At 37.9% G+C, this 27077-nt stretch overlaps 1 protein-coding gene across 4 annotated transcripts in view; it reads left to right on the top strand.

Moving 5' to 3' along the window:
- Positions 1-27077, top strand: part of Map2k5 (mitogen-activated protein kinase kinase 5) — a 269496-nt gene that overhangs the window by 176234 nt on the left and 66185 nt on the right. For 3 of the 4 annotated variants that reach the window (XM_069995057.1, XM_069995056.1, XM_069995055.1), the window contains one exon: positions 6824-6853. The exons of the other annotated variant lie outside the window; for it this stretch is intronic. In XM_069995057.1, coding sequence (XP_069851158.1) covers positions 6824-6853 — 30 coding nt within the window. The remainder of the gene's footprint in view (positions 1-6823; positions 6854-27077) is intronic. 4 annotated transcript variants of the gene reach the window in all.

The raw sequence follows: 27077 nt of genomic DNA, 5'->3' as shown, positions 1-27077 counted from the left end.
AGATGCAAAGGTATACACAGTTTGAGGCTTTCATTAAATTTATTATCCCATCTTTAATTTGCGACGTATTATAATATCATGCAAGTTAAACAATAATAGTAAAACAAACTAATTGTCTTTAATTAAAGTGAATTAGGTTTTGATTTTAATATATTTGATGTAGAGGGAACTGATCATGTAGAGGGTCCCAAAGGTTATTAGGGCATATTTCTGTTGAGCCTGATGGTGTCAGTAATAACCCTGTTCCTCATAGTTGTAGACATGAACAAATATGTCACTTCATCAGTCTCTGTTACTGGCACTTATGCCCCTCCACAGGGGTTGCAGATTCCACAAGTTATCAGCTAATGGCGTTATACATTAAAAATTGAAGCTTTCCTCACTCCAAGGCCTTTCAAGGCTTTGTTCTTAAGCCCTAGACACTTTGGAGTGCAGCTGCAAACTATAGGCAGAAGATTAAATTAATTTGTAACTCTTCCTTTCCTTCTCTCTCTCTTTCTCTTTTTTCTGGTCCTGCATTACTAAATCTTCCACATTTAATTGAAACCCTACTTCAAGATGCTTTGTGTTTCTGTGTTCTTTGTTGTCAGTTTAACCTCCAAAGCATTTTAACACTGGTAAATTGCTGTTATATCCTTTGGATTGTTTCTAAATCATTCAGCCAGAGGACAGTGAAATTGATACATGGGAAGAAAAGTAAAATCTTAGGATAGATTTTAAGGTATTTAATATTTATTATGGTTCTTCACCAGTATAGTTTCAGATGATTTAAACTCTTTCCCTAGGACTGTATAAATTGGTCTTGGGACAAAATCTCACCTAGGGAATTTTATGTAATCCAGTAGTTAAGTCTGATGTTTTTACGTTGCCCTGTGTCTGAATTTTTTAGAGTGGTTGAATTTCAATGAAATAAGGTTTAGTTTTCAGTGCACAATCTAAATGCAAAACCCTTTGATGGAAATTTAATTGTGTACAATGTGCACAAGGTAATTAAGAATGAATTTTAGAACATTTCAGACTTCAAATTCCTCCTTCAGCAGTATTGAGAATGTTTATTTTCAATTTGCAGGCATGACGAGAAACATAGAATGTCTAAATTAAGAGTGAAAATAACCCAATGCTCTTCAGTATAACTGTAAATTTAAAAGTAGTCCCATTACAATGACAGTGTAAGTAGATGATCACCAGAAATGTCCTGGGTTTATGTCCTGTACTGCTTTTTGGCTATAGTGTGTGTTTTCTCTCTTATCATTTATAGTCCCAAGACAATATCCTAAATTCCAGTTAAAACATAAAGTTTCTATCATGTAGTTAAGTATGTGATCTCAACATATATACACAAAAGCTCAAGTATACTTACTACTTAAATTATAAAATCCACATACCCAAATGTTTCTAACTTAAGAGCAGTGTGTAGATTGAACAAATAAAGATCCATAAGAAAGCAAGGGGGCTGTGCCTGTAATCCTAGCTAATTAGGAGGCTGAGTCCTGAGGATCGAAGTTCAAAGCAAGACCTGGCAGACAAATCGAAGAGATTATCACAAATTAACCAACAAAAAGCCAAAAGTAGAGCTGTGGCTCAAGTAATAGAGAGCCAGTCTTGAGCAAAATAGCTAAAGGACAGTACCCACACCCTGAATTCACACCCCAATATTCCTAGTTGGGTACTGAAATGTTTGTGATTTCCTGTTATTTAAATATGTTCCCAACTGTTAGCCATTTTCAGAGCTACTTTTTTTTTTTTTGCCTTTTAAACAATAAATTATTACAAAGAACATTCTACAGTTTTCTAACTTGTAAGCATTTGGAATTAAAATGCACTTTTTAATTTAACATTAAATAGAATACCTTCCCTTCCCCAAAATAAGTAAAGCTTTTCCAAGTATTCTATATTGTGAGCCACTCCCCTCCTGGGAATAAAAAGCATGTGAGACTTGTGTTTGAAGATTTTCTGGTACTTGGGGATATCCACATTTTCCAACATACTTTTTATTAAGTAAATAAAATTGATCTTAAGCTGCCTATATCTAAATGTTTCTTTTATAAAGATGATAAAGAAAGCAAAGATTTCTATTGGCTTAGCCCTAATCTGTTTGCTTTATTGCAATTCTTTTTTTTCCATTCCTTTAACTGTTAACCTATTTATAAATCTAAATCTACATGCAAAGGTCATTGGTTGGCTGAACTTAAACCATTTTACTCAGTAAATTTAATTAAGAAAATACAGTGCAACTCATAAGCAAATGAGTTTTTTTCTAGTTTTAAACCAAACCACCCTCTTGAGTGCTGATTGCCTTGCCCGACCCCTGGTGATACAGAAACAGGCAAAATTAAAAAGGACATTAAAGCTTCATTAAATCTGAAACACATTTAGTACAGTGACATATCTGCAGGCCATTTCAGGGAAGATTACATACTCTCTTTTGTAAGTTTCCTAATTTATAATACCTTGACAATAAAAACTGGGGAAATGCAAGTAGATTAATAGGCCAGTAGGGGTAAAAGGCACAGAATGGCCCCAGGTCTGTCTGTCTCTGAAGTACTTACTCAGAGCATATGTGCTGCTTCTCCCCATAAGGGTTCTGTGTTTATTTTGACTTCTGACAGAAACATGAACTTGTTCTTCATGCAGCTGTATCTGCTAAGAGCCCATTTTCCCTTCTACTTCCTCCTAATAGAGCTTGATAAAAGGATTCTAGGGCCTGGCTATACATTTCCTTCCACTTTGCCATAAGACAAATAGTGTAGAACATGAACACCATGATTGCCTTAGACCTGGAAGGATAAAGGCATATATAGGAAGTAGGTTCCTCTTCTGGAGCCTTCAGATGATGCTTCTGTGCTGTTGCATGTGTTCACTAGTGTATCAACTCAGTAGTGACACTTCATGCGAGAGAAAGTGATTGTCCTGCTGCGCTTCCAATGGCACCTACTTACTGGTCAAGACCACGGAACTATTTTCAGTCTTACTAGTTCAAAGAGGCCATAGCTACTAGGATGTCTTAGAATCAGTGTTTTGTTGTTTTTGTTGTTGTTAAGTTTTTACCTATTTTTTTTTGTGTGTGCCAGTACTTTGGGGCTTGAACCCTGCTCTCAGGCACTGTCCCTCTCCTTTTTTTTTTTTCCCTCTTAGTCATGGGGCTTGAAATCAGGGTCTGAGCTCTGTTTCTCAGCTTTTGTGTTACAGGCTAGGGCTCTCCCACTTTGATCCACAACTCAGAGTCTCATGGACTTTCATGCCTGGGCTGGCTTTTAACCATAATGCTTAGAACACAGCCTCCTGAGTAGCATGAGCCACCACCATCCAGCTTTCCCTTAGCTTTTTCACTCAAGTCTGGCACTTTATCAGTTGAGCCACAGCTCCACTTCCAGCTTTTTTCTGGTTAACTGGAGATAAGAATCTCACAGATTTTCCTGCCCCAGCTGACTTCAATCCACGATCGTCAGGTCTCAGCCTCCTGAATAGCTAGGATTATAGGCATGGGCTATCAGTACTCAACTTAGAAGCAGTTCTTCCAGAGCCATACATAGTTGACAGGTAGGACTGTGGTTCCTGTGGGTGTCAAGAAAATACAAGAAAACAAAGCCAGATCCAAGAATGATGTGTTTCCCAGTTCAAGTCTATCACCTGTTCTCAAGCAAACTAGGACGGAGAAGCTCCCATCTACCAGCTCACACTTGCAGTTTACTCTTCTCCTACATAGCAGTATTTGACAGAATTAATGCTATTAGAAATCCTTGCCTACCTGGCACTGATTATAGATGAGCACATATTCCCCTGTCTACTGGAGCCTGGCCTCTCCATGGGACCGTGATACTTGAGAATTGGAGGCTCTAGGATTGAAATAAGAGGAATTCACATTTTTGCATTATATCCTACTCTTTTTTTTTAAGTTCTCCATTTGTCATTTCTTAATTCCTTAAACTAGAAGAACCAATGGTCAGGGTTGGCATCTGCTAGCTAGCATGTGTAGTAGACACATATAAAGCATGTAGACAGAAGTTTTCCATGGTACCCAAAGACACATTCAGACACTCTAGAGAATGGTACAGTGGCTATATATCCATTTGAGGCAGAATGTTCTATATGAATTGTAGCAGTTTATATGTCAGCTTTTGTAAGTAAGGGATGCTCTCTTAGCTGGCTGTTTCTCTTATTTGAAATGGAATGATAAGCAAAATTCCTAGTCTGTGTATAAGCATGATGCCAGACAACAGCTTTTGGTGATCTGCCATTGCTTATCAGGCCAGTACAACATGATATAGCCACCATAGTAGATGACAATGATTCATCTTGAATCAGTAATCATATGCTTACTGACCAGAAGCATACCATCTTTTCAAAATCTAGGACAAACCTACAGCCTGTATTGGATAGGGGCAGTGGGGTCAGAGGAAGAACTGAACATCTTCTCTTCCTGATTAATAGCAGTATAGAAACAACAGTCCTAATAACACAAACTCTGAACTCATTTTAGGTGAATATTTGTTCTTTCCTGTACCCAATCATGTAGTATTTTTGTTGTTTATACTTGAAGGAATTAATGATAACCATTAATGTGAAATAATATAGTGTAACTTTATAACTTTAAAATCTATATACACATTTATATCTGTATGTATGTATGTATGTATTGTACCCATACTGTGACTTGAAGTCAGGACTTCATACTCTTGCTTTGCTTTTTCTCTGGTACTCCACCACTTGAGCCAGTTAATTGGTGATAAGTCTCTTTGATTTGGCTGCCTGGGATGGCTTCCAACAGCTTCCTTTCAACTTCTATTTCTGAAGTAGCTATGATTACAGATATGAGCCACCAGTACCTGACGAAGTGAATATTTTGTGTACAAGATATGAGTACAAGGAAATTATACTAGGTACTCCAAAATACACACACACACACACACACACACACACACACACACACACACACACACACACACACACACACACACACACACACACACACACACACACACACACACACACACACACACACACACACACACACACACACACACACACACACACACACACGACTGTTGGCTTTTTCAACGCAGTCACCTAACAAGATCATGTGGTTTATTCCTATTACGTTAATGATGCTCAAATTAATTTTAGAACTTTGTAAACCTCAGGTCCTTCATATCTATTTGTATGATAGATAATTTATATGATCAACGCACTGAAGGATGTAATTTTAAATCCAAGATAACAAAATGAAGTAGGTATTCTGCTACATGAAATGGTTTTAGACGTAGGTCCAAGAGAGGAGTTCAAAAAATGTTTGAGAACTGGCACCAGTGGCTCACACCTCTATTTCTACCTAGCTTCTCAGAAGCCTGATATCTGAGAATTGGTATTCAAAGCCAGTCCAGGCAGGAAAGTCTGTGAGACTCTTATCTCCAATCAAAAAACCAGAAGAGGAGCTATGGTTCAAGTAGTACTAACCTTGGGGAAAAAAAGATTAGGGACAGTGCCTAGCACTGAGGTTGGTTCTGAAGCAACCTCAATATTTTTTAAATAAGTGTACAAACTTCTCAAGAACTAGAAAGATAATCATCATATGCTGGATTAAGTCCCTGGGTTTCTATTGATGAACTATATGGGAACTCCTTCAAGAGAACTTGAGGATTTTTTTGAGATTAGTGCTGTCTCAGATCCATTCCGGCTTTAAAACTGCCTGATGTTGCTATTCTGTTTTGAAAGTAGTTTACAGATACATATGTGTGTATGTGTGCGTGTGCGCGTGCCCGCGCGTTCGCAAGGTTTCAGGTCCAAGGCTGGGCTACATGGTGAAGTGCAAATTTTTGCCATTATTTTCTTTAAGGTGGTTATATGTAATTGTTAAGTTTGTTTTGTTTTGTTTTTGTCAGTTGTGGGACATGAACTCTGGGCCTGGTCACTGTCCCTCAGCTCTTCAGCTCAAGGCAAGCGCTCTATCACTTGAGCCACAGCACCACTTCTGGCTTTTTTTCTGCTTATGTGGTGCTGAGGAATTGAACCAAGGACCTCATGCATCCAAGGCAAGCGCTCTACCACTGTGCCACCTTCCCAGCCTTAAGTTTGATGTTAATATTTGACATTAAGCCTTTTTTTTTTTTGGCTGGGCAATTTTGTTTTTACATGTGAGAATCTAAGGAGCAAAATTAAGCAATTATTCCAGAACAAAAATAGTTTACAAATTAAGCTAAAACAGAAGCTCAAAGGATTCACTTGCCCTATTTCAGACTCACACCTATACTTCTGACTTTACTGTTTTACAATGGCTATTTCCTCCACTATCACTGTTCTTCTAACTGTGACTAGGAATGGATGAAAAAATTTAAAAGTAAATGAAAATAATAGCACAATTTTCAATTTTATAATGTGGTCATTTATGCCTTCCTACAACCCTTCCCTTATACTTGTAACTGAAAAAAAATCTACAACTCTGTAAACTAGGATCAAGAAGATGTTCCCATATTACAAGCCAGCTGAATTTTACATCTCTGTCTAGAAGAAACCGACATACACATGTAAAATGAATAATGCCCACAGAACTGAGAATATTCCTAAGAGAAACCATGTAAGAGTAATGCTTCGTTATTAACTGCAGGATATTTTATTGGGGAATATAACATTGTCTGTGAAAAAATGTCCATTCTAAATACAGCTCATAATGTAATTACAGTAATAATTTAGTTCATGCTTAGAGATTGTAAGCTTTCTTTTTTTAATATTTGCTAGATGCAACTCTGAAATTTAGTACTTGTCTGTCTTAAGGAGATCTGCCCTGCATGCAAATCTATAACTAGACAAATGTTATTTCCTTTCCCAGCTTGCTCTTGGGAGGTTTCCATATCCTCAGGTAAGATTGTTCATTACTGCCGTTTGCCACTGTGACATTCATTCCTATGTATGAAGGTGCAGGGAGCAATTGTGAACATTTGAGCCACATACAAATAAATCTGTCCTGTTAAATTGAAAAGTGATATCTTAAAGGAGTCATTAGAAGTCTCTATTGATTTTTTATTTTTTTTAAACTCCAGATTTTTTTCCTCTTTGTTAAAGGTTGACAGATCATTTGAGATGTGTTTCCTTAGCCTGGCCCGCTACTATGTACTCATACTGAACGTGAAAGAGGCACCCAGCTTTTTTTTTTTTTTTCAATATGCTTTTAAGTTTAGGATTCAATTAAAATTATTTGAGTTATAGGATTAAGATGAAACATAAAAATACCTAATGTAGGTCATTATTTTTGCTAGGCCAATAGCCCTCCCCCCAGTTTTATGATTTTTTTAACATTTTTAAAATTTTTACTCCTTTCCATATTTCTAAGAAAATAAATGGTGTATTATGTTCGCATTATGAATTCCATTCTTTTTCATTTCTTTACAATTTTTGTTATAGAAAGGTGGTAGAACTTAAAATCTAAAGCCATTTTGTGGTTTGGAAATGATTCCCCAGTGTGTGTGGGAAAATAAGCGAGATGTCTAGAGGGGTGAAAAATGAATGGCTTGACTCCTTTCCTCGGGTTGATGCTCACTGTTTTTTCTGGCATCTTGGTCTGTACAGGCCAGAGTGCCTGGAGGCATGTCTGATTTAAAGGTGGTGTTGGTCTCTGCTCTTTAAGCATCTATTAACTTGCTATTATTATGCAAATAAGTGTTGTATTACACATACTAATTTATGCATGGTTAGATTATGCAGATGCATCACAAACATGGTTATTGAATAATAGGAGAGGGCTCTTTCTCTCTACTGTCTTCATAATCAGTTTTAAGCATAGTCTCTTGATACCCATGTGGACACTTAAAGAGCCTTCACTGAAATGTCTCATATCCTTTTCCTTCACAGTTAAAGTCATCAGTTAAGTGGAAGAGAAATTGTCCAGGTTGTTAGGTATGAGAATGTTAGCCTCACTGTTCATATTTGTAAGCTTCTTTGTTTAAATATAACCCTTTCTTAAAGAAAAAAATCTAAAATATAACTGTGTGGCATGCATGCAGTGAGATTTTAGTGTATACAGCTTTGCTGCTTAGCTCTAGGTAGCCCATCAAATTAAAGTCAAATTTTCAGGATTTAGAGCTCATTAGATTATTTATCTTAGTAAGTGTCTTTACTGTGTCAGAAATGTTCAAACAATTCACTGTTTGGCTAATTTATGCAATCCTGTAAAACCTTGAACTTGGACAAAAGAGGCCTCTCTAGCTAAACTTAATACAAAATATGTAAGTCATCTAAACAGAAATTTCAAAGACTGAGTACATAGCAATCTTTTTGAAATTCCTAATGTAGAGAGTAATTAATCAATGAGATTTGGTGAGCAATGAATACACGAAGTGGATTGCCATTGCCCTTAACAAATGGAGTACTTGAAAGAGATGGTAAGATTTGGGAAGAGGCTGTGTATCTTTGTAGATTTGTTTCCACGAGTGTCTGAGTACATGTTCACTTCATTGGTCAAATGGAAGGTAGAAAATTCTAATATCCTCCCTAGTTAACAATAGCCTTCATGCCAGAGTGGGAGAAAACTCTTTATTTCTTGGTACTTTCATTTTAAATAATAGAAGCAGGTTTGATGCCATCAGGTCTTATTTCCTAAATCTTTCAGCACAAGTTTGGGTGCTTCATTGCTAAAATTAATAATGACATTTTGTGGAATTTGCATTTATTTTACAGGCTCTGTTTCATTAGAGGAAAATTATAAGTGCTCTTCTACCCCTTCCTTCTGCCTCAAATAAATGTCTATTTTTATTATGTCACATATTATAAAATCATACTTATATATATGTCATAATTTTAACTACACATTACATAATTATTATATGATTATGTAATCATAATGACAAAAATCACACCTTCTCTGGCCCGCTATGCCATTTGAACCTAAGCACTCCATGAGATAGCAGCCTGCCCCCTCCAATTTGGCAAAGGAAATTACCACTGAGCTGCAAGTGGTTTGGTTCCATTGACTCCCAAGCAAAATAGGTTGGAATGAGTCATAGACTCTATGGGTTGAAAGAGATCTCTGATATTATCATATCAAACCTCTTTACAGTATTTCCAAAAACCAAACATCCATACTCTTGTTTCAATATAGCTAATGACAGAAAAACCTACTCTTTTATAAGGTAGTCTTGGATCTGTTACCCAGTTGAGGACTACTTAGTCCTGATTATCACCCACTAATTTGTCATAAAGCATAGATAAGCCATTCATATATTGTTAAACTCACGTAATTTTGAGTCCTTCTGTACTGGGGTCAGCGTTGTGAAATGACTACCCAAGCCTCCTAAAAATTGAGGCCTCAGGCCAAAGCTGTCTCACCATTGGCAGTTTCTGTAGGATGGCCTATTGGACTTAACTTTGGACTAAAAGACAGAAGATTAGAATCAGAAGCCAGCCACCTTTACCTCACAGTTACCCCAGATCTTCATTCTTGTTTTGTAAACTCCCTGAGAACTTAGTTTATTTCTAGGTGACAATTCTGATATGTATTATTCCTCTCTGATTAAAGGAGATATGCGGTTCAAATGAGAAAAAGTACAAGGGCCACCCATACTGTCCCTAATATGGGGCTGTAACACAAAATGGAATTTCCTAGTACCAATGGAAAATCTAGCAACCTGCCAGCCAGAACTGGAGCAGAGATCAAGGCTGAACGGAGCCAGCTTTGAGATTCTTCCTTCCCCCAGCCCAACATTCAAGCTGCTGACAAGGTCTTTAGCAGCCCTTTTTCCAACTGGTGACACTGAATTCTGGTAGGGTGCATGTGAAGAAAGGTGCTGGAAAGATATTAGGGAGAGTCAGTGGCCTGGGACCAACAGAAAGATTAAAGGTGGTGGGTTTTGTGAATTTCATGGTTTTGTGGGCCAGATGTTTATTGTATGAAAACACAATTTGAATTTTCATTAGGCTTTACTGTTGCATAGCCTCATTGGCAGACAATTTAGAATTTTAAAGAAAAAGAAAAGGTCAGGGGCTACCATCAGAAATAATAAGAGTGATGTGTTGAATTTATGTAGCACTTTTTCCATAAAGAGCCCTTGAGCCCCTTCTGTTGTCTGACTCCTGCAGGGAACTATGCAAAGACTGGGACAGAGCTAGGTCAAAGCACCTGTTAGGGAGGAGTGGGTTCACTTAGGTCTAGGACTTGGAGACTGCTACACCCAGTGGCTGACTCTGTGTTATTATAGTTGGGTTGCTGTTCATTCCCTTGCTTTTCCTGTCATTCATCCGCCAACCACTTCTTGTAGTTTACCTTCTCTGCCCTAGAGTGGCTTTTTGTTGAAGGGAATGCTGAGTATTTGAGGATTGCTCCATTGTAGATAAGATCATTCCCTAGAGTCATTTTGTAATTCTTCTGTGTTTAGTGGAGAGACTAGGAACCCAAAGGATCTCAGAGCCCTTACCAACACAACTGACATTAAATTCTAAGTGTCTATAGAGCATACTCTGTAAAAAGGATAATGAAAATTGCTTTTAAAAATGCCTTCTAGTTGGGCACTACTATAAGGCTAGCTACTCAGGAGCCTGAGATCTGAGGTTCGAGGTTAAAGCCAGCCAGTGCAGGGAAGTCTGTGAGATTCTTATTTCCAATTAACTACCAAGAAGCTGTAAGTAGAGCTGTGGCTCAAGTGCCAGCCTTGAGTGAAAAGCTAAGAGACAGTGCCCAGGCCCTGAATTTAAGCCCTAATACCAGCACAAAAAATTAAAGTAAAATGAAAACATCTTCCAGGTATATCTGAGTTTCTTGAGCAATTTAGCTTTAGTAGTAATCTAGAAAAATGTGCAGATCTGGACAAGGACTGGAGAAGCTGTGTATAGTTAATCATGTAGATCCAAATTCAGTTGACTAAAAAACATGATAGTGGGCAATGGTTTGTTTAATGACACCATAATTTAGGAGAAACGAAAAGGATTGCCTACTAAAAATTGTCATTGTTCATTCTAACTTCATAACAGGGCCCCCACATTAGGACAATAGTAAATCCACTAGGGAGTCTTCTAAGGGACTGTGACTGTTCTGGCACTGGGAAATTTGGTAAGCAAGATTCCACAGGAAAGTGAAGATAATAACAGATACAAATGTATTTAAAGTACTTTTGCATGGATAAAAATAGTATTCTTTTGGCTATAATTCCTGATCTTGGTTAATAAATTATATCAAAATGACCTGAAGTTAAAAGGGGGGAGGGGTGGGAATCTGAGCAAATAGTGCCCCTGGTATTGTAAAGCTTTGAATGTTTTCACACCCCATTAATTTATTACTTCTCTTTCTTCATCTTTAAATTTCATTTTTTTTCAAAAATTCTGACTCCCCGCTGCTGCAGTGATTTTCATCTTGTTGTTAATTTTCCCTGCTCCATATGGAGCTCCAGACATTTCACCTGGAGGCTGTACTAGATTTTGCTGTAGTGATCGTACTTCCGGAGGCCAAAACTGTCATTTAGGGTTCCTGGTGCATCTGTCTGCGCCAGGCTTTTCACTGGCATAGGAGAGTGTGAATAACAAATTGGATGCACCTGAGATTCGGATGATTAGTGTGTTTTGTGAATCTCCAGGACTTGTAAGCAGATAGCTCTGGGGGCGGGGGGAGTGGAGGAGTAAATGGGTGGTGAGTGAGTCTGTACTCACTTACATTTGGGGCTTTGCTAGGGAAGTGCAAACATCCTAGGCAGCCTGAGTGCAGGGAGAGTAACAAATATTTCATCCTGCCTTGTCATTGATTAGAAAAGAGCCTTTAATTTCATTTCACCCCATGTTGTGATTAATTTGCATTCTTTGTCAGAAGTTAATGGAGTTTTTTATGGTTCACTCTGAAATCCTTGAAGACATCAGACTTGATCTGATGTTTATACAACCGCCAGCGGAATTTTTTTCGTTTGATTGATGGCAAGCTTGATGTTATTCCAAACAGCTTTTTAAGCTGTTTTTAAGAATTATTTGAATAAAATGCAGGCAAGATATTGTTGTAACGATCAAGATTATCTGTTAAAAATCTGTTTCAAATGAAGAAGATGATAAGTAGTAAAAAAGGATCAAAAAGATAAGAGGAATAGTAGAGAGTGGTGTTATTTGTTTAAAAAAATACAGAAGAATGCTATTCAAATAAATGATTGCAAAATGTAGAGGAGATCATTTTACTGAAGAAAACATATACCATTATCTGGCCAAATAGAATAATTAAGGCTAAGGTAAAAAAGAGCCTGAATCCTAGGGATCAGAAACCTTTAGTTCAGTTAGCTAATTCTCATTTGTTCTGCCAGCTTTTGCCATCAGTGGACAAAACCAAGATCTGCTCTTCTTAATGCTAGGAAGCAGGGCTGTCATGGCTGTTAGCTGAGCAAAACGATGACATATTACTTGTCTCAATAGAGGTATTCTTAAATCTCAATACAATTTAAACAAAAGTCGTTAGTAGAGAATGTTAAGTGAAAGGGGGAATTCTTGATAGTTTAAGGACTGGCCTTTCCCACAATATAGTCTGTAAATGAAGATATCTTGTTGTTCAAACCAAGATAACCCAGCTTTCATGGACAAGAGAAATGTGTACTTACCCTTCTCTGAGTCAAAGTATGCGAGGAGCTGTAGGTGGTAGTCTTCTCAGACCCCCCTGCTATTCACCAAGAAAGTATGTTTTGCAAATGCTTTTTGATTACCAATGCCATTTGTTTGATTTGGAGGCTTTGCCTTGCTTCAGCTAAGTCTTGCTTCATTGTGATAGCTGCCTGGGAGACTTATTCATAGGTCAAAAAGCTACTTATGGGAACACTTTCATTTAAAACACGTTAATTTATTTGCTGTATCTGAAAGTTTGCTAAATAACTGGGTGGTTTTAATTGAACTTACTGCTTTCTGATCCTTATATTAACATGATCTAAGGTCCTTCTTATTATATGCGATCCATATTATTGACCAAATTTGCCCTGTTTTCATTTAAATGTAAGCAGCTTGTCAAGGAGAAAATATCTTGTTTAACTTGGCTTGGAAACCTGCTATTTTAATGTGTTACGTTTTTGTTTTTTCTTTCAATTGACAGACTGGCTGTTAAACATTCATTTATTTTGTAGTAATAAATTGTTCTCTGGATTGAGTTTTTTTTATAATAGAATGGGAAGCCTATGTTCTTAAAACTGTTTAAAAACATTAAACATTAATGACAAAATACTAGAGTTTTTAAACTTATTTTTGTGTTTTAGAAGCCTTTGGCTGGTATGTTGCTACTAACATTAAAGCTGATGATTTAATATTGCCTTATGTTCAATACTAAATTTAGGCTATAGATGTTATTTCTTATGTAATAATGATCATGCCTAGAATTGCAAAATACCTAAAAGTTTGCCCTTTTTGAAGAAAGGCATTTGGGAATCTACCTTTTGTTGCATGAACTTTTGGAAGTTCAGAACATCAAGGATTTAAGTAAATTCTAAATAACATTCAGTGTTTCAAATTGTCAAGAGCCACATGCATGCAGGTCTTTTCTAACTAAACCTCTCTTTCTCTGTCTCTTTATCTCTCCCTCCCTCTCCTTTCCCTTTCTCCCACCCCCCCTCTTGCTCTGTAGTACTGGGGTTTTCCCCTTTCTAGGCCCGTACCTTATTGCTGAACCATGCTTCCAGCACAAACACTTCTGTTTCATTGCTTATTTTTATCCTCGTTGTTTGAGATAAAGATATTGAAAATATACTGATATTCTCAAGCCATTAAATCAGATTTATGTTCCACAAAATGCAGAGGTAAATGATACGAGGATGCTTGTTTAGGGGTTGATGGTGTTGCTAAAGTGGTAGAGTGTCAGCCAGTGAGAGAAAGCATCAGGTATTGAGTTGGAATCCCAGGTTCAAACCAAAACAAGCAAACAAAAATGCTCGTTTATATACATTTGCTTTTTCCCAGAAATGTTTTAATTGCCAGTGCCAACTTCTTTTTTCCCCAATATCCATTTCAAACATGTCCAAAAATCTCATAACTTTACTTCTCTTCTGTCAAAGATAGGAGATGAATTCCTAATCTATCCTTAAAATAAAACAGAAATGGGAGAGAACCAGGTACTTTGTGGCTCACACCTATAGTCCTAGCTACTCAGAAGACTGAGTGTGGAGGCTTAGCACAAGTTCAGTCAGACAAATCTGAGAGAGTCTTATCTGTAGCTAACTAATAAAAAGGGAGTTGTCTTGGCTCAAATGATAGGGCACCAGACATGAGCCTAAAAGCCAAACAAGGGATTGAGACCTTAAGTTCTACACACACACAAAACACACAAAACACACAAAACACATACACACACACACACACACACACACACACACACACACACACACACACACACACACACACACACACACACACACAATGGAAGGGAAATTACCTTCAAAGTATTTTCCATGAAAAGTAAATTATTTGTTAGAACCTCAATTGTGGTATGTATGTATGTGTATCTAGCCAGCCAGGTTAGTGATACATGACTTTTCTCAAAATACCCATCTTAGGTTTGTTTGGTTTTATATCATCATCAAAACTATGGTGTGGTATCTATCTCAATTCAGTTTGACATGTATTTGTCACTGAGCTGCTGCATTGTGCCTATCACTGTGGTAGCCTGTTTTAGCAGAAATAAAGCAAAGGCAGTCCCAGCTCCTATGGGAAGAAAAACACATTGCAGTTAACTCTAGCTGCTGAGACTCAAGCCTCAGGCTGAGAAAATATATGGTCAGCTCACTTTAGGAAGCCAAGAGGCCAGAAGAATGGAAAAGAAAAGGGATCTAGTCATTGAGGTCAAAGGAGATGCATCTGGTCAGACATATAGATGCTGTATTTTGCATCCAACCAGTGATTTACCTAAAGGGGACCATTGTCATTATTTTTTTTCACAGTTTAGCAGTGCTCTTAGGTAGCTTTTAAAACAACACCATAGGGAAGGAGAAAGGGGAGAGATGAATGAAAAGAGCTAGGAGAAAATATATCAGGATTGAGGTGAGTGTAGCAGAGACCAGATGAAGAAACTGGACTAGAAGATTTTCTGAGTCCCTTTGAGGTGACTGGGAGCCAATCTGAAGCTGGGATGAATTGCATTTCAAGATCTCTGCCCTGAAGTTAGTTGACAGATATCTCCAAGAGTTTCTTGCTACCCTCTGTGAGTCTGACTAAGCATATACCAGGACATGTTCCAGACTACTGGGAACAAGTTGTCCTGATCAAATGAGCCAACACCTAAGAGCACTTTAGAAAATATTAGAACAAGGTAATAGTAGTATTATTTATATTTCCAGAAAGTACTGCAGGGATTTATATAACTCTGAAAATATATGACCATGTCTCATGCCAGGTAGGACAAAATGAATTACTTTTCTGATCCCAAAGAGCTTTCCTTTGCAGTCCTTCTCTTTGGAATAAAATTTATCATTCACAATCACAATCATAATATATAGAGTTCTATACAAAATCTAGTCTTTTTTTTTTTAATCCAGTAACTGGAGACTATGATTCTTTACCAGTTTTCTAAACATTCATGTTGGCCTAGAATTTATATTGACGTTTAAAGCAGTAAATCTGGAATCTGACCTTCTTAGACTCCATGGTCAGATAACTTCTACTCTCCTTCCCACCCCTTCCTCCTGGTATTATTGGTGCAGTCTGCTACTTCTTGGAATCCTAGAATTTCAGGATGTGAAGAGGTCCTACACTGATCCAGTCGTTTGTTTGAAAGGAAGAAAATGGGAACCCATAACCATTAAATGACTCACACAATTACCAGGTATTCAACAGCGGAGTCACACTGTCTCCCACTCCCACTCAGCAACCTAAAAATATTGGTCTTGACTGTGTAGAAAATGGTGGAAGAAGCAAGGGAAATAAGGCACCCATAGGTTTTGAGCCCAAATGGCCACCCTTATTTTATATACCCATCTATTCATGCTCTGCCTCCAACTGGTGTGTCTATAGAGATGGAAATTATTACTGCCCCTGTGTGTTCTGGGCCTGCTAGGTTATTGCTGACTGGATGTGGATCCCTGGAGGGGGAAGTGGTCCTCAGTAGCTGTAGCAGCAGCAACAATGAGTTTTATTGTGCTCCATTGTTTTACTCATCACCTTAAGCAAAGAACACTTGGGTAAATTTGGGTTAGGGGCTCATTGGCACCCAAGTTAAAAAGGGGACAGACCTGGCCAAGGTTTGAACACAGATGACTTTTTAGATGTTTAACAATTCTGGATTGATGCCTGAGGTGTTGGGGAATTCTTCCTCAACTAAAATGTTAATGATGCTAAGAACCAAACCTTTCTTTAGTGTCAATAAAACAGACAAGCTAAGTTCATTGAAAAATCAATGAGTTGCCTAAAAGGAGCAAAGATCTGATGTGATTTAGGAGTGGAAATTGCCAGAATACACCAGAAAGAACACCCCAGGGACCACTAGGAGCCCAGAAAGGAGACAGTTCATATACAGAGTTAAGTATTCACCTCCAAGGAATTGTGGGAAACCAAAGCAGCCAATTAGAACCAAGTATGGACTCTGTTAGGCTGTATCATCAAGGTCTATCTATAGATGTGACCTTGGGGACTATGACCATCAGAAGAAAGAAAGAAGAGCTAGGCAGTGAAATAGCCTGAGAGAAGGAGTTGTAGGCCTACATGCTCAGAGGGGAAAAGACCAAAGAGACCAATGAAGCTTGTCTTGTTTTTTTCTTTGTTCAGAAATAGGTTGCAGAGATGCCTCTGAGCATGAGACTTTTAGTTTGGTCTAAACAAAAGTACTGCAAACAAAATGCATAACATAAACAAAACAAAGTTCCTAGCTAGAGGCCTCCCTCCAGCCTCTATTCGGAAAGCTCTGTGCTTCCTTGACATAGAGCTGGAAACACTGACCTAGGAAAGAGAGGACCAGAGTCAGCCAATGACAATATAAGTCATTGTTAGGTTGTGGATTCTACCTAGCATGTGCACAGAGTAACCTGACTTCTAGTCCTTGCTTTTCTTACTAGGTCTTTGACTTTGATTTTCAGACTTCAGTCTCTTTACTTGGAGGATGATGAAGGGCTCCTGGGTTAGTGATTTGCAGAATGATAGGAAGATAGCATATGAAATAGATGAGAATCCACAAAGGCATTCCCACACATGCATGCAGGCACAAACACAAAAGCATCTCAGCTTTTATCTCATCATTTTTTAAAAGCATCTAAGTAGTATCCTAAAGGTCATTTGGTAAACAGAATTTGAAAAATGCGGGGTCACATGTGTTACCAGCTCCTCCCGCTGAGTACTCCTTTAGATTTTATTGAAACCCAGTATACCCATATCAGAATACAAAGTAATCAACAGACTCTAAAACAAAGGTCAAATTTATTTCTTTTCATTCTAGATTTATGAATTCTTTCCATCTACTTTGAATTTATTCATAGTCAAGCAATGGTACTGTTAATTAACAAAATTAGGTATGATTATATTTTCAGATTCTTTTTCTCCTTAGCATGTTTGAACCACATGTTGACTGAAATCGAAGCTTAAGAATTCAGCAATCTAAAAATGTTGTCAACTATGTGGCAGTTTAAATATATATATATATATATATATACACACACACACATATGGACACATATGTGTATATATATATATATATATATATATATGTTGCTCAGACTAATGAAACAACCTTTTATATATTACCTAGAAATATTGGAGAGGTAGAGGGGAGAACATGTCTTAGAAAAATCCAAATCCATGGACTCTTGGAAGGTGGGTGGTTTGAGCAAAACTCCAGATAGCTCTGTTTTGTCCAAACCCTGGGTAACATTTAGAAGAAAATGCAAGTTCTGTTTAAGTTTTCCTCTTACTAAGTATGTTTCAGGGACTTTAAATAAATTTTTAAAGGCTTTAAAATTTTTTGAAATTTTTATGGACCCACAGGTGTGTCTTTACCCATCTTTTGGGTTTTAAAGTCTAGTACTAAGACTAGTATAAATACTTGATAAATATATGAAATCAATGAAATAACTGTTTTTTTAATGCTGGTTCTGGGGCTTGAACTTAGGACCTGGGTGCTGTCTCTGGGCTTTTGTGCTTAAGGCTAGTACTCTGCTACTTTGAGCCACAACTCCATTTCTGGCTTTTTGTTGCTTAATTGGAGATAAGAGTCTCAGGGAGTTTCCTCTCTGGGCTGGCTTTGTACCTTGATCCTCAGATCTCAGCATCCTGAGAAGTTAGGATTACAGAACTGAGCCACTGGCACCTGGCTTCAGTTTTATTTAAAAAAAAAAAAAAAGCTGCAAAGATAATTTTGTTATCAGGAAAAAAATCAACTTATACCCTACAGCTCTTCATTAATTGTCTTGTCCCTTTACTTTCTTCTATGTCCAATAATACTCTGCCAATATCACTGTATAAAGGACAAACACTGCTGAGGAGACATGGAGTTACCTTTAGAGAAGTTGAAGATTTTTACTATCAGGAAGGTAGAGCTGAGAGTGAAGAGTCAGGCAGAAGATAGTTCCTTTTCACCAGATGAATTCTGACAATTCAGTCAGCAAGGGATTCAAAGGTCAGATAGAGCTGGAAGTTATTTGTATTTGTGGTGGGGGGAGATCTTTCCAGAGCTCATGCCTGAATTCAGTTCATATATAGAATTTACATACTGAATCTCAGTATAGAGATTTCTCAAAAAACTAAAAATAGGCTTACCTTATGATCCTGCCATACTGCTATTGGGCATGTATCTGAGGAGATTTAAATCAGTATATAAGAAAGATGTCTGCATACCAATGTTTATTGCATCACTGTTCATTAGACAAACTATGGCATCCCCTGAGGTGTCCAACAACAGATGAAGGAGATAAGGTACATATATACATATATACCATGAAAATATTACACAGCCATAAAGAAAAATGAAAATATATAATTACAGGAAAATTGATAGAATTGGAGAGTTTATAAAACCAAATATCATTTGTTTTTACTCATCTGTAGAAGCTAGACCTAAAAGACATACTCATTGCATATATGCATAAACACATGCACGCATGCATACATACACACATGCACACATGCATGCATACATACATACATTAAAGATGATTGTAACGCTGGGACTGTTTTGGAAAGTAAGAGAAGAAGAGAGGGAAAAGAAAGATGGAAAGTTAATAACTGTAGGATACATTGCAACTGTATGAAGTTGTCATAAAGAACCTTACTGAAAGCTGTTAGCTAATAAAGATTTGGGACTGGGAGGTAGAGAATATGAACTAATGCCTGAGTCCCTCAGGCAGAAAAATGAACTCAGAGTAGCCTGGATTGCATAAAAGCATAGTCTTGCTGGGGTTTTGTAGAACCTGATCCAGCAAGAAACTTTTGGCTCACTTCTTAGTAGGCTTTTTGTTACTTCATCAAGAATAACTGTTGGGTTCCTTATAGCACCCCACTTCTGTAAAAGAGAAGGCTAAAAGCAGTTCCTACCCCACCCCCCACTATAGGCATCCAAATGCCATTTAACTCACTTTGCCCAGAGGATTTAAGTGATGCTTATTAATTTAGGGTTGAACCCTGTGCTATACCCTATTCCTGGGGGTAGAATCATCTTGAAGCACTTGGGTTACTCGGGGCTAGGATTGTCATTGAATTGTCCTTACTAATATAGGAGAGAAGGAAAGAGAACACCTACAATAGCAACTCTTCATAGGGAGGAAAGTAGGAGTTCTTGCTTATTGTTCAAAGAAAATGTTGCAAAAATATACCAAGTATCTTCAGATATATGAAGAACTAATTTTGATTTATTTACCACAAACTCCAAGATCACAGGCACATCTTATAAAAAGACACATTAGACTTAAAATAAGAAAAGACTGCTAGGCATCAGTGGCTCGTGCCTATAATCCTAGCTACTTATGAAGCTGATATCTGAGGATTGCAGTTTGAAGCCAGCCCAGGCAGGAAAGTTTATAAGACTTTTTTTTTTTTTTTTTTCATTTTGATGCTGGTCTGGGGCTGGAACTCAGGACCTGGGCACTGTTTCTGAGCTTTTGTGTTCAAGGCTAGAGTTCTACCACTTGAGCCACAGCTCCACTTACGGCTTAAAAAAAAAAAATAGTGAATTGGAGTTAAGAGTTTCATGGACTTCCCTGCATAGTCTTGCTTCAAATCCCCGATCCTCAAATCTTGACCTGAGTAGCCTGGATTATAAGCATGAGTCACCAGTGTCCAGCTTGTGAGACTTTCATCTCCAAATAACCAGCAGAATAAAAACACCAGAAGTGGCTCAAGTGGTAAAATGCCAGCTTTGAGTAAGAAAGCTAAGGGACTCTGTGCCCAGATTCTGAGTTCAAGCCCAGGTATCAGCACAAACAAAAGAAGGAGGAGGAGAAGGGACTTTCTAACAATGTAAGCTAGCTAAGATAGAATCATTGAACTTTCATCCTTGGAAATCTAGAAAAGACATGATACCGGTCTAAAATACAATAAAGTGAATTTCTACATTGGGCAAAGAATTGGACTAGTTGCCCTTCAACATTGCTCTGTAGTCTGTGCCATGGGGGGGAGGGGAGATATAGCTAAAAGAGATACAAAGTAAATGACAGCTCCAGAAAACTCCTTTCAGATATTTTGACACATTTAATTTGTTTGATCATACAGAGTGAAGTACTCAACAGGCATTCCTCAGAAAAAGCAACACCACCTTCTGCCACCTTTTCCCTCCTAAAAACCCTGAATTGATAGTCTTAAATTGGATTCTGAAATAAGGCCCCCCTTTGTTGGAACAAGGAAAGGAGAAAAGATTAATGCAATGAACATCAAAAATTTTCTTTGAAAGAAGGGAGGCCTGACCTCAATACTATTAGGGAAAAGATTGTTTTTGTAATTCACATTATTTTGAATTGTAACTCTTAAGTTCTTGCTTTTGTTACAAAATTGAAGTCACAAAATTAAAATGTACATTTGTCCAGAGAAGGATTCACCCTGGCTCCTAAATTTGTCTGCATGGGGGGGAGATGAGCTATGTCAGTTTTAAGTACATCAAGAGTAAAGGAATATAGACTGGGCAAGCAGGTCCTTTTTTTTTGTCCACTGACTGACAGACCTAGCAAATGAATAATGTTGCACCATACTTTGATACTCCAGCTGTTATATTTTGTATGAAAACCATTGTCCTTGTTACTCAGGAGACAGTGGAAGCCAAGTAGTCTAATTTATGGCTGGGATGTTTTCTTGGTCCCATCTGGGCTATGCCTTCTTCTAGACATCCTAGATCCTTTCTTTCCCATCCAGCTGTTTGCTAAATTCAGAAATACTTCATTTTCACTTTTTAAAATTTTATTCTTGGCCAGGTATGGGTGGCTTATAATAACATAATTCATGTTGTTCAAGAGGCTGAGATATAAGGATCCCAGAACTAGCTTGGGTAGGAAAGTCTGTGAGTCTGATCTTCAATTAACCACCAAGACACAGGAAGTGAAGCTGTGGCACAAGTTGAAAGTGTGCCAGCCTTGAATGAACAAGCTAAGGGACAGTGTCCAGGCCCTGAGTTCAAGCTCCAATACTGGCTGAAAATTGAAAAAGAAGATAAAAGGTCTCTTCTTTTTTTTTAACTTTCTTGTAAAGATGCTGTACAGAGAGGTTAGAGTAAGGTAACATTTCTTGTTGGGCATTGTTACCCTCTCCTTTGTTTTTCTCCTACTATGCCTTCCCTCCCCTACCTCCCCCAGTCCCCACCCCCAAAGTTGTAAGGTTCATTTCCAACATACTGTCTTGTGAATACCATTGTTGCAGTGAGCCATCCTGTGTCTTTGTTTCAGCATTTTGTTATTCCCCTTCCCCTCCCCAAATTAGATAAATGTATATACAAGATGCAAGGTACCAAAATCAAATACAGTCACAATAGGGATATATCATAGGAGGAAGAATACACAAAAGAAACAAAAAAAATCACTACATTAAAAACAACAACACAGAAAAACCTCTTTTGTCCATATCTTGGGGTTCATTTCACTTAGCATAAAAAGGTCACTCTTAGCCGGGTGCTGATGACTCACATCTGTAATCCTAGCTACTCAGGAGGCTGAGATTTGAGGATCGTGGTTTAAAGCCAGCCCAGGCAGGAAGGCTGAGAAACTCTTACCTCCCATTAACCACCAGAAAACTGGAAGTGGTGCTGTGGCTCAAGTGGTAGTGCGCTCGCCTTGAGCTGAAGCTGAGGGACAGTGCTTAAGCCCAGAGTTGAAGCCCCATGATCCCCCTCCCCCTAAAAAAAAAAGTCTTGCTTCAACTCAAGGCCAGCACTCTACCACTTGAGCCACAGTGCCACTTCTGGCTTTTTCTGCTTATGTGGTGCTGAGGAACCTAACCCAGGGCCTCATGGATGCAAGGCAAGCGCACTCTACCACTGAGCCACCTTCCCAGCCTAAAGGTTATTCTTGAATAGAGCATCCCAGCTGGAGTCTGAGTTGAGGGCCAAAGAGAAGGTACCTATGTGGGAGCCAGTGAGTGACATTTATATTTCCATTGAGGAGCTGCCTGTTCAGCCTTCTTGTGACTTACCTTTGTCTTAGATCCCATAAGTGATATGCTAATAGACTCAACAAGCATAAAAACTTGAACAAGTCTAATGAATAGAGATGGGATAGCACAGGTGATTATGCTTACGCATATTATATTAGAAACAATGTATAATACCATTTATCTTATTTCATATTTCATTCAGTAAAAAATATCACCCTATCAGCATTTTTAGAATATATTTGTTTGTTTGTTTGTTTGTTTGGTGCTGGTCCTGGGGCTTGAACCCAGGGGCTGTTTTGCTCAAGTCTAGCACTCTATTGCTTGAGCTATATCTCTACTTCTGGCTTTTTTGGTAGTTAATTGGAAATAAAAGTCTCACAGACTTCTTGCCTGGGCTGGCTTTGAACTGTGGTCCTTGGATCTCAGCCTCCTGAGTAGCTAGGATTACAGACATGAGCCATTAGCACCCAGCTTTTTTTTTTTTTTTAATAAAACAGTTATTTGGAAACATGTTACCAATACAAGACAACAGGTATAAAGCTTATAGAAGTTATTTTTATTGGTCACTGAAGGGTTTGGGGGTGGGGAGCATGGACCATTTGTTTTTGCAAGTTATGGTGAATTTGATGATGGCATATTACCTATTGTTTAGCACCTAGCACAGTGCTGTGCCACTACCATTTCTCCCTAGCCTAGCTCTGGCTTCATTGAGTCTTTGAGCTCCTCTGGTGTATCTCTTCACTTTATAGACAGTAGTCCTGACCCAGGTGAGAAGGGGAAACCTCTGAGGCTACTCAAGAGGCTGAATTCCAAGGGTCTTTCTGATTCTTAGCAGGCAGCCTCCCCAGCCAATCATCAGGCCAGGCTCTAACTTCTCACTGTGAGCCTCCATTCCCTTAATAGCAAAGAGAGTAGAATGATCTACAGCATATCTGAAGGTCTTTTCCATTTGAAATATTCCTTAGGTCATATTTCTTCATTAGAATTTGATAATCCAGTTTGCTGTAATTCCTGATTGTAGTTCCTCTTGCTTTATAGCTTAGTGCATCAGATTTGTCAAGAATCTTTACAAAATAGCTACAATTCCTAAAATTTGAAGTTAAAGAAAGGGAGGGAGGAAAGAGATAGGAAGAGAGTTCAACTCTGAAGGCTACAATGATGACAGTAGCATAACAAATGAAAATGATATTCTTTAAAAAATTCTTACCATGCAATATGATTTTATGTTTCTTTTTTTCTATTTAAGAGGAAATAACATAAGCTTGAAAAGCAGTAAGTATGTAAAGAGAAAATCTGTCAACTGATATTGGAAGATCTGACCTAGGTCACACATAAATCTCTCAGACAAGCGCTGCAGGACAAGCTATAATTTTCAGGGAGTAAAAGAGAAAATGAAAGCCAGAGCTGGTGTCTTCTCTAAGTTACATAGGTGAATTCACTCTCATTTTCTGATGGTGTCTGAATATAATAACAAGGAGCTGGCAGTAAGGTCTGTTTTGCCATTGTAGGTAAAAAAAAACAAAAACAAAAACAAAAACCTTCCTTTCTGGAGGAAAAGCATGAGGTGAAACTTCCAAAATTGCTTTAAAACACCAACATAATTGACTATTTCCTTTCCAGGATCATTTTCCAAAGTCCTAAGTCATGATATAGGGGCTTTTCTAATTGGCAACCTTGTGGCAAGTGGTTCTTGCAAAGAAATGTAACAGCAGAAAGACCTAGCTGGTCTTTATGATTGCCTTTTTTTTTTTTCCAGTACTGGCATTTGAACTCAGGGCTTCCTATATGCTAGACAGCTGCTCTACTGCTAAGTTACACCTCCAGCCCTGGGGTTTTATATATACACATACTTTCTGCTAGGCATTGTGCCTAGACAGCAATCTGCCTGTTGTAGGTTTCCCCACATTTCAAGAATGACAGGTATTTGCCCAGTTGGGGGTTTGGAAGGGGGCCTCATGAATATTTCTGCCACATTGTGGCCTCCAACCACAATCCTCCCATTGTCAGCCTTTCAACTAGCTGGGATTACAGGCATTAACCACTGGCAGCTGGCTTGTGGATGCCTTTTATGATGTCATTCTTCCCCATTTAAACAAATAAAGAACTCTTACTTCAGAATGAGAGATAACTCTTCTCAGTTAGGGTGGCTTTAAATCTAGGATCTAATGGCTGACCAAAGGAGAAGAGCTATACATAGAAGAGGGAAGAGGTTTATCTAATTTGTTTAGTGAAACACTACTAATTCTAGAGACTGATTAGCAAAGACTATGTCTGGAGCAATTATTATACTGTTTATTGTCTCAAAGTACTAGTAAGACATAGAAACCACCCCTCACAAGCAAAATGCACAAGTAGGAATGTGGGCCTGGACAAGTTAGTTATGAAAAGCGTTTCATATGTGGCTAAGTGCATGCAATCCATCACCCCTAACAATATTATTGTATTCCTCTGAACTCTGCTCTCACAGGCATTTGGAAGGCAGAACCAGAATAAAGATGGGCATTCATGAAGCTAACATTTTATATTGAATACCTTTCGTACCACTTTTAATGTGCTATAAAACTATGGGCTTCACTTTTTCATGAACTGTGTGCAAAAGCAGAGGCAATGACTAGGGATTGACTTTGTTTGGGTTTGTTTTATGGTTACTGCACCCATGTAGTAATGTGATCTTGAAAAAGGTAAACAACAAAGCATTTAGCAATGAAAAATATGCCTAATATAAATAGTCAACTGCCTGGCAGTTCAGAATTTGAAAAATATGACTGTGGTATTAAATTTTCTGGTGGAATTAACAGAGGAACAGAATACAGCCTTTAAGGCAATATATCTGAGAGAGGGGAAAGGAGATAATACATCTAACTCTATGGTCTATGTGGCATTCATATAAAGGAAAGCACAGTAGCTTTATTTAATTGAGAAAATGAATCAATTACAATGATGTCGCATCATCAGATTCTTGTGAAATAGAGGATATAAGTCACTGCATTGGGTAACAGTGTTAAAAAGTAATTGAGTATCGTAAGCATTTTGAATCAATTTCAGGTAGACAGTGCTACCTTAATACAAAATTTATGAAGGTGATTTCATGTAATGTGTTATGATCATTTTGTGCAATAAAACCTTGTAAAAAACATATCTTTCTACAAACCTGGGCCAAACAGGATAGTTATAACAAAATAAAAATGGCTTTGATTGCTTCTTCCCTCTCTATTGTAATATAAAGAGCAAACGTTAAAATAGTACAATTTTAAGTTGTCTTTAAGTTATTCTGCTTTTAACCCATAGAATAGGCAAGGTAAGGATCTTTAAGATCTTCATTTAGGGAGAAATTAATTTCATTCACAAAACTCACGTTATTGGGGACAGCAGCTCATAAACTATTTCTAATTTGTTTGTGAATGTGTGTGCATGGTGCACGTACCAGTAATGGAGCTCCACTTCTGACATTTTGCTGTTTAATTGGAGGTGGTAATCTCTCAGATTTGGCTTTAAACTTTGAGATCTCAACCTCCAGAGTAGCTAGGATTATGGGTCTGAACCACTCACCATGCCTGAATTCATTTCAAAATATATTTTAAATTTTTTGTCACTTGTTTTTCTTAGAGAATGGAAATTTGTGAAAAACATTCTTCTTTTTGTTGTTGAAAAACATTCTTATTGGTACAAAAATGTATTTATAATTCTTTGTTGCAAAGAACTCTCCTATAGAAGTAGAGACATCTAACTATGTCTGGGAGGTGAGAAGACCTATGCTTAAAAAAAACAAACAAGTAAATGTATAATAAGTGTGTCATATCAATGGAATTACCTAGGCTTTTCAAGATTTACCTTAAGATAGTGGTGGTAAACAGCTCTGCCACCACTCTTTACCTGTGAAGTCTTGTCTGGAAGTCTTATTGGCTGGAAGAACTAGAAGGAGCAGTGATCCAGGCATCACTGAGCAAGAACTATCAGGGTAGACTTCACTTGTCCAGATTTAGTACGGCAGTGGAGGTGATGGTTGGGAGGCATGGACAGTCGAGATAGTATGGGAAAGCACCTTTTCAAGCACTCAGCAGCCAGACTTGGTGGCACACAACAGTAATCTTTTTTTTTTCTTTTTGAGTTATTTCTTTTTTGAATTTTTAAATTCTTGTTATAAAGCTGATATACAGAGAGGTTACAATTACGTAAGTCAGGTAAAGAGTACATTTCTTTTTCAACAATGTCACCCCTTCCCTCACTCTCCCGGTTTTTCCTTCCTGTCCCCACACACAAGTTGTATAGTTCATTTTCAACATAGTGTCTAGTGAGTACCATTGCTACATTTGTTAACCCTTTGTCCCTCCATTGCTGTGTCTCCTCTTACCCTTCCAAAGACAGATAAATAAACAAACAATACAATTACAAAGAAAATAAAAACAGCAAGGGAGGAAATAAACCTTGTTTCCTTTTCCTGGAGTTTATTTCCATATTATTTTATATGATCAGATGTACATAGGCATTGTACCTTTGTGTTCCTCTCCTAAGAATGTCCTCTTTGGTCTCACTGACACACCTGTAATCTTAGCCATAAGGAAGCCCAGTGCCAGTGTCTCACATCTATAATACTAGCTACTCAG

The sequence above is a fragment of the Dipodomys merriami genome, unplaced genomic scaffold (assembly GCF_024711535.1).
Source record: "Dipodomys merriami isolate MVZ:Mamm:240054 unplaced genomic scaffold, mDipMer1.0.p SCAF_48, whole genome shotgun sequence".
Classification (NCBI taxonomy): Eukaryota; Metazoa; Chordata; class Mammalia; order Rodentia; family Heteromyidae; genus Dipodomys; species Dipodomys merriami.
Note: the sequence above shows the minus strand (reverse complement) of the source record. Positions and strands in the feature narration are given on the sequence as shown.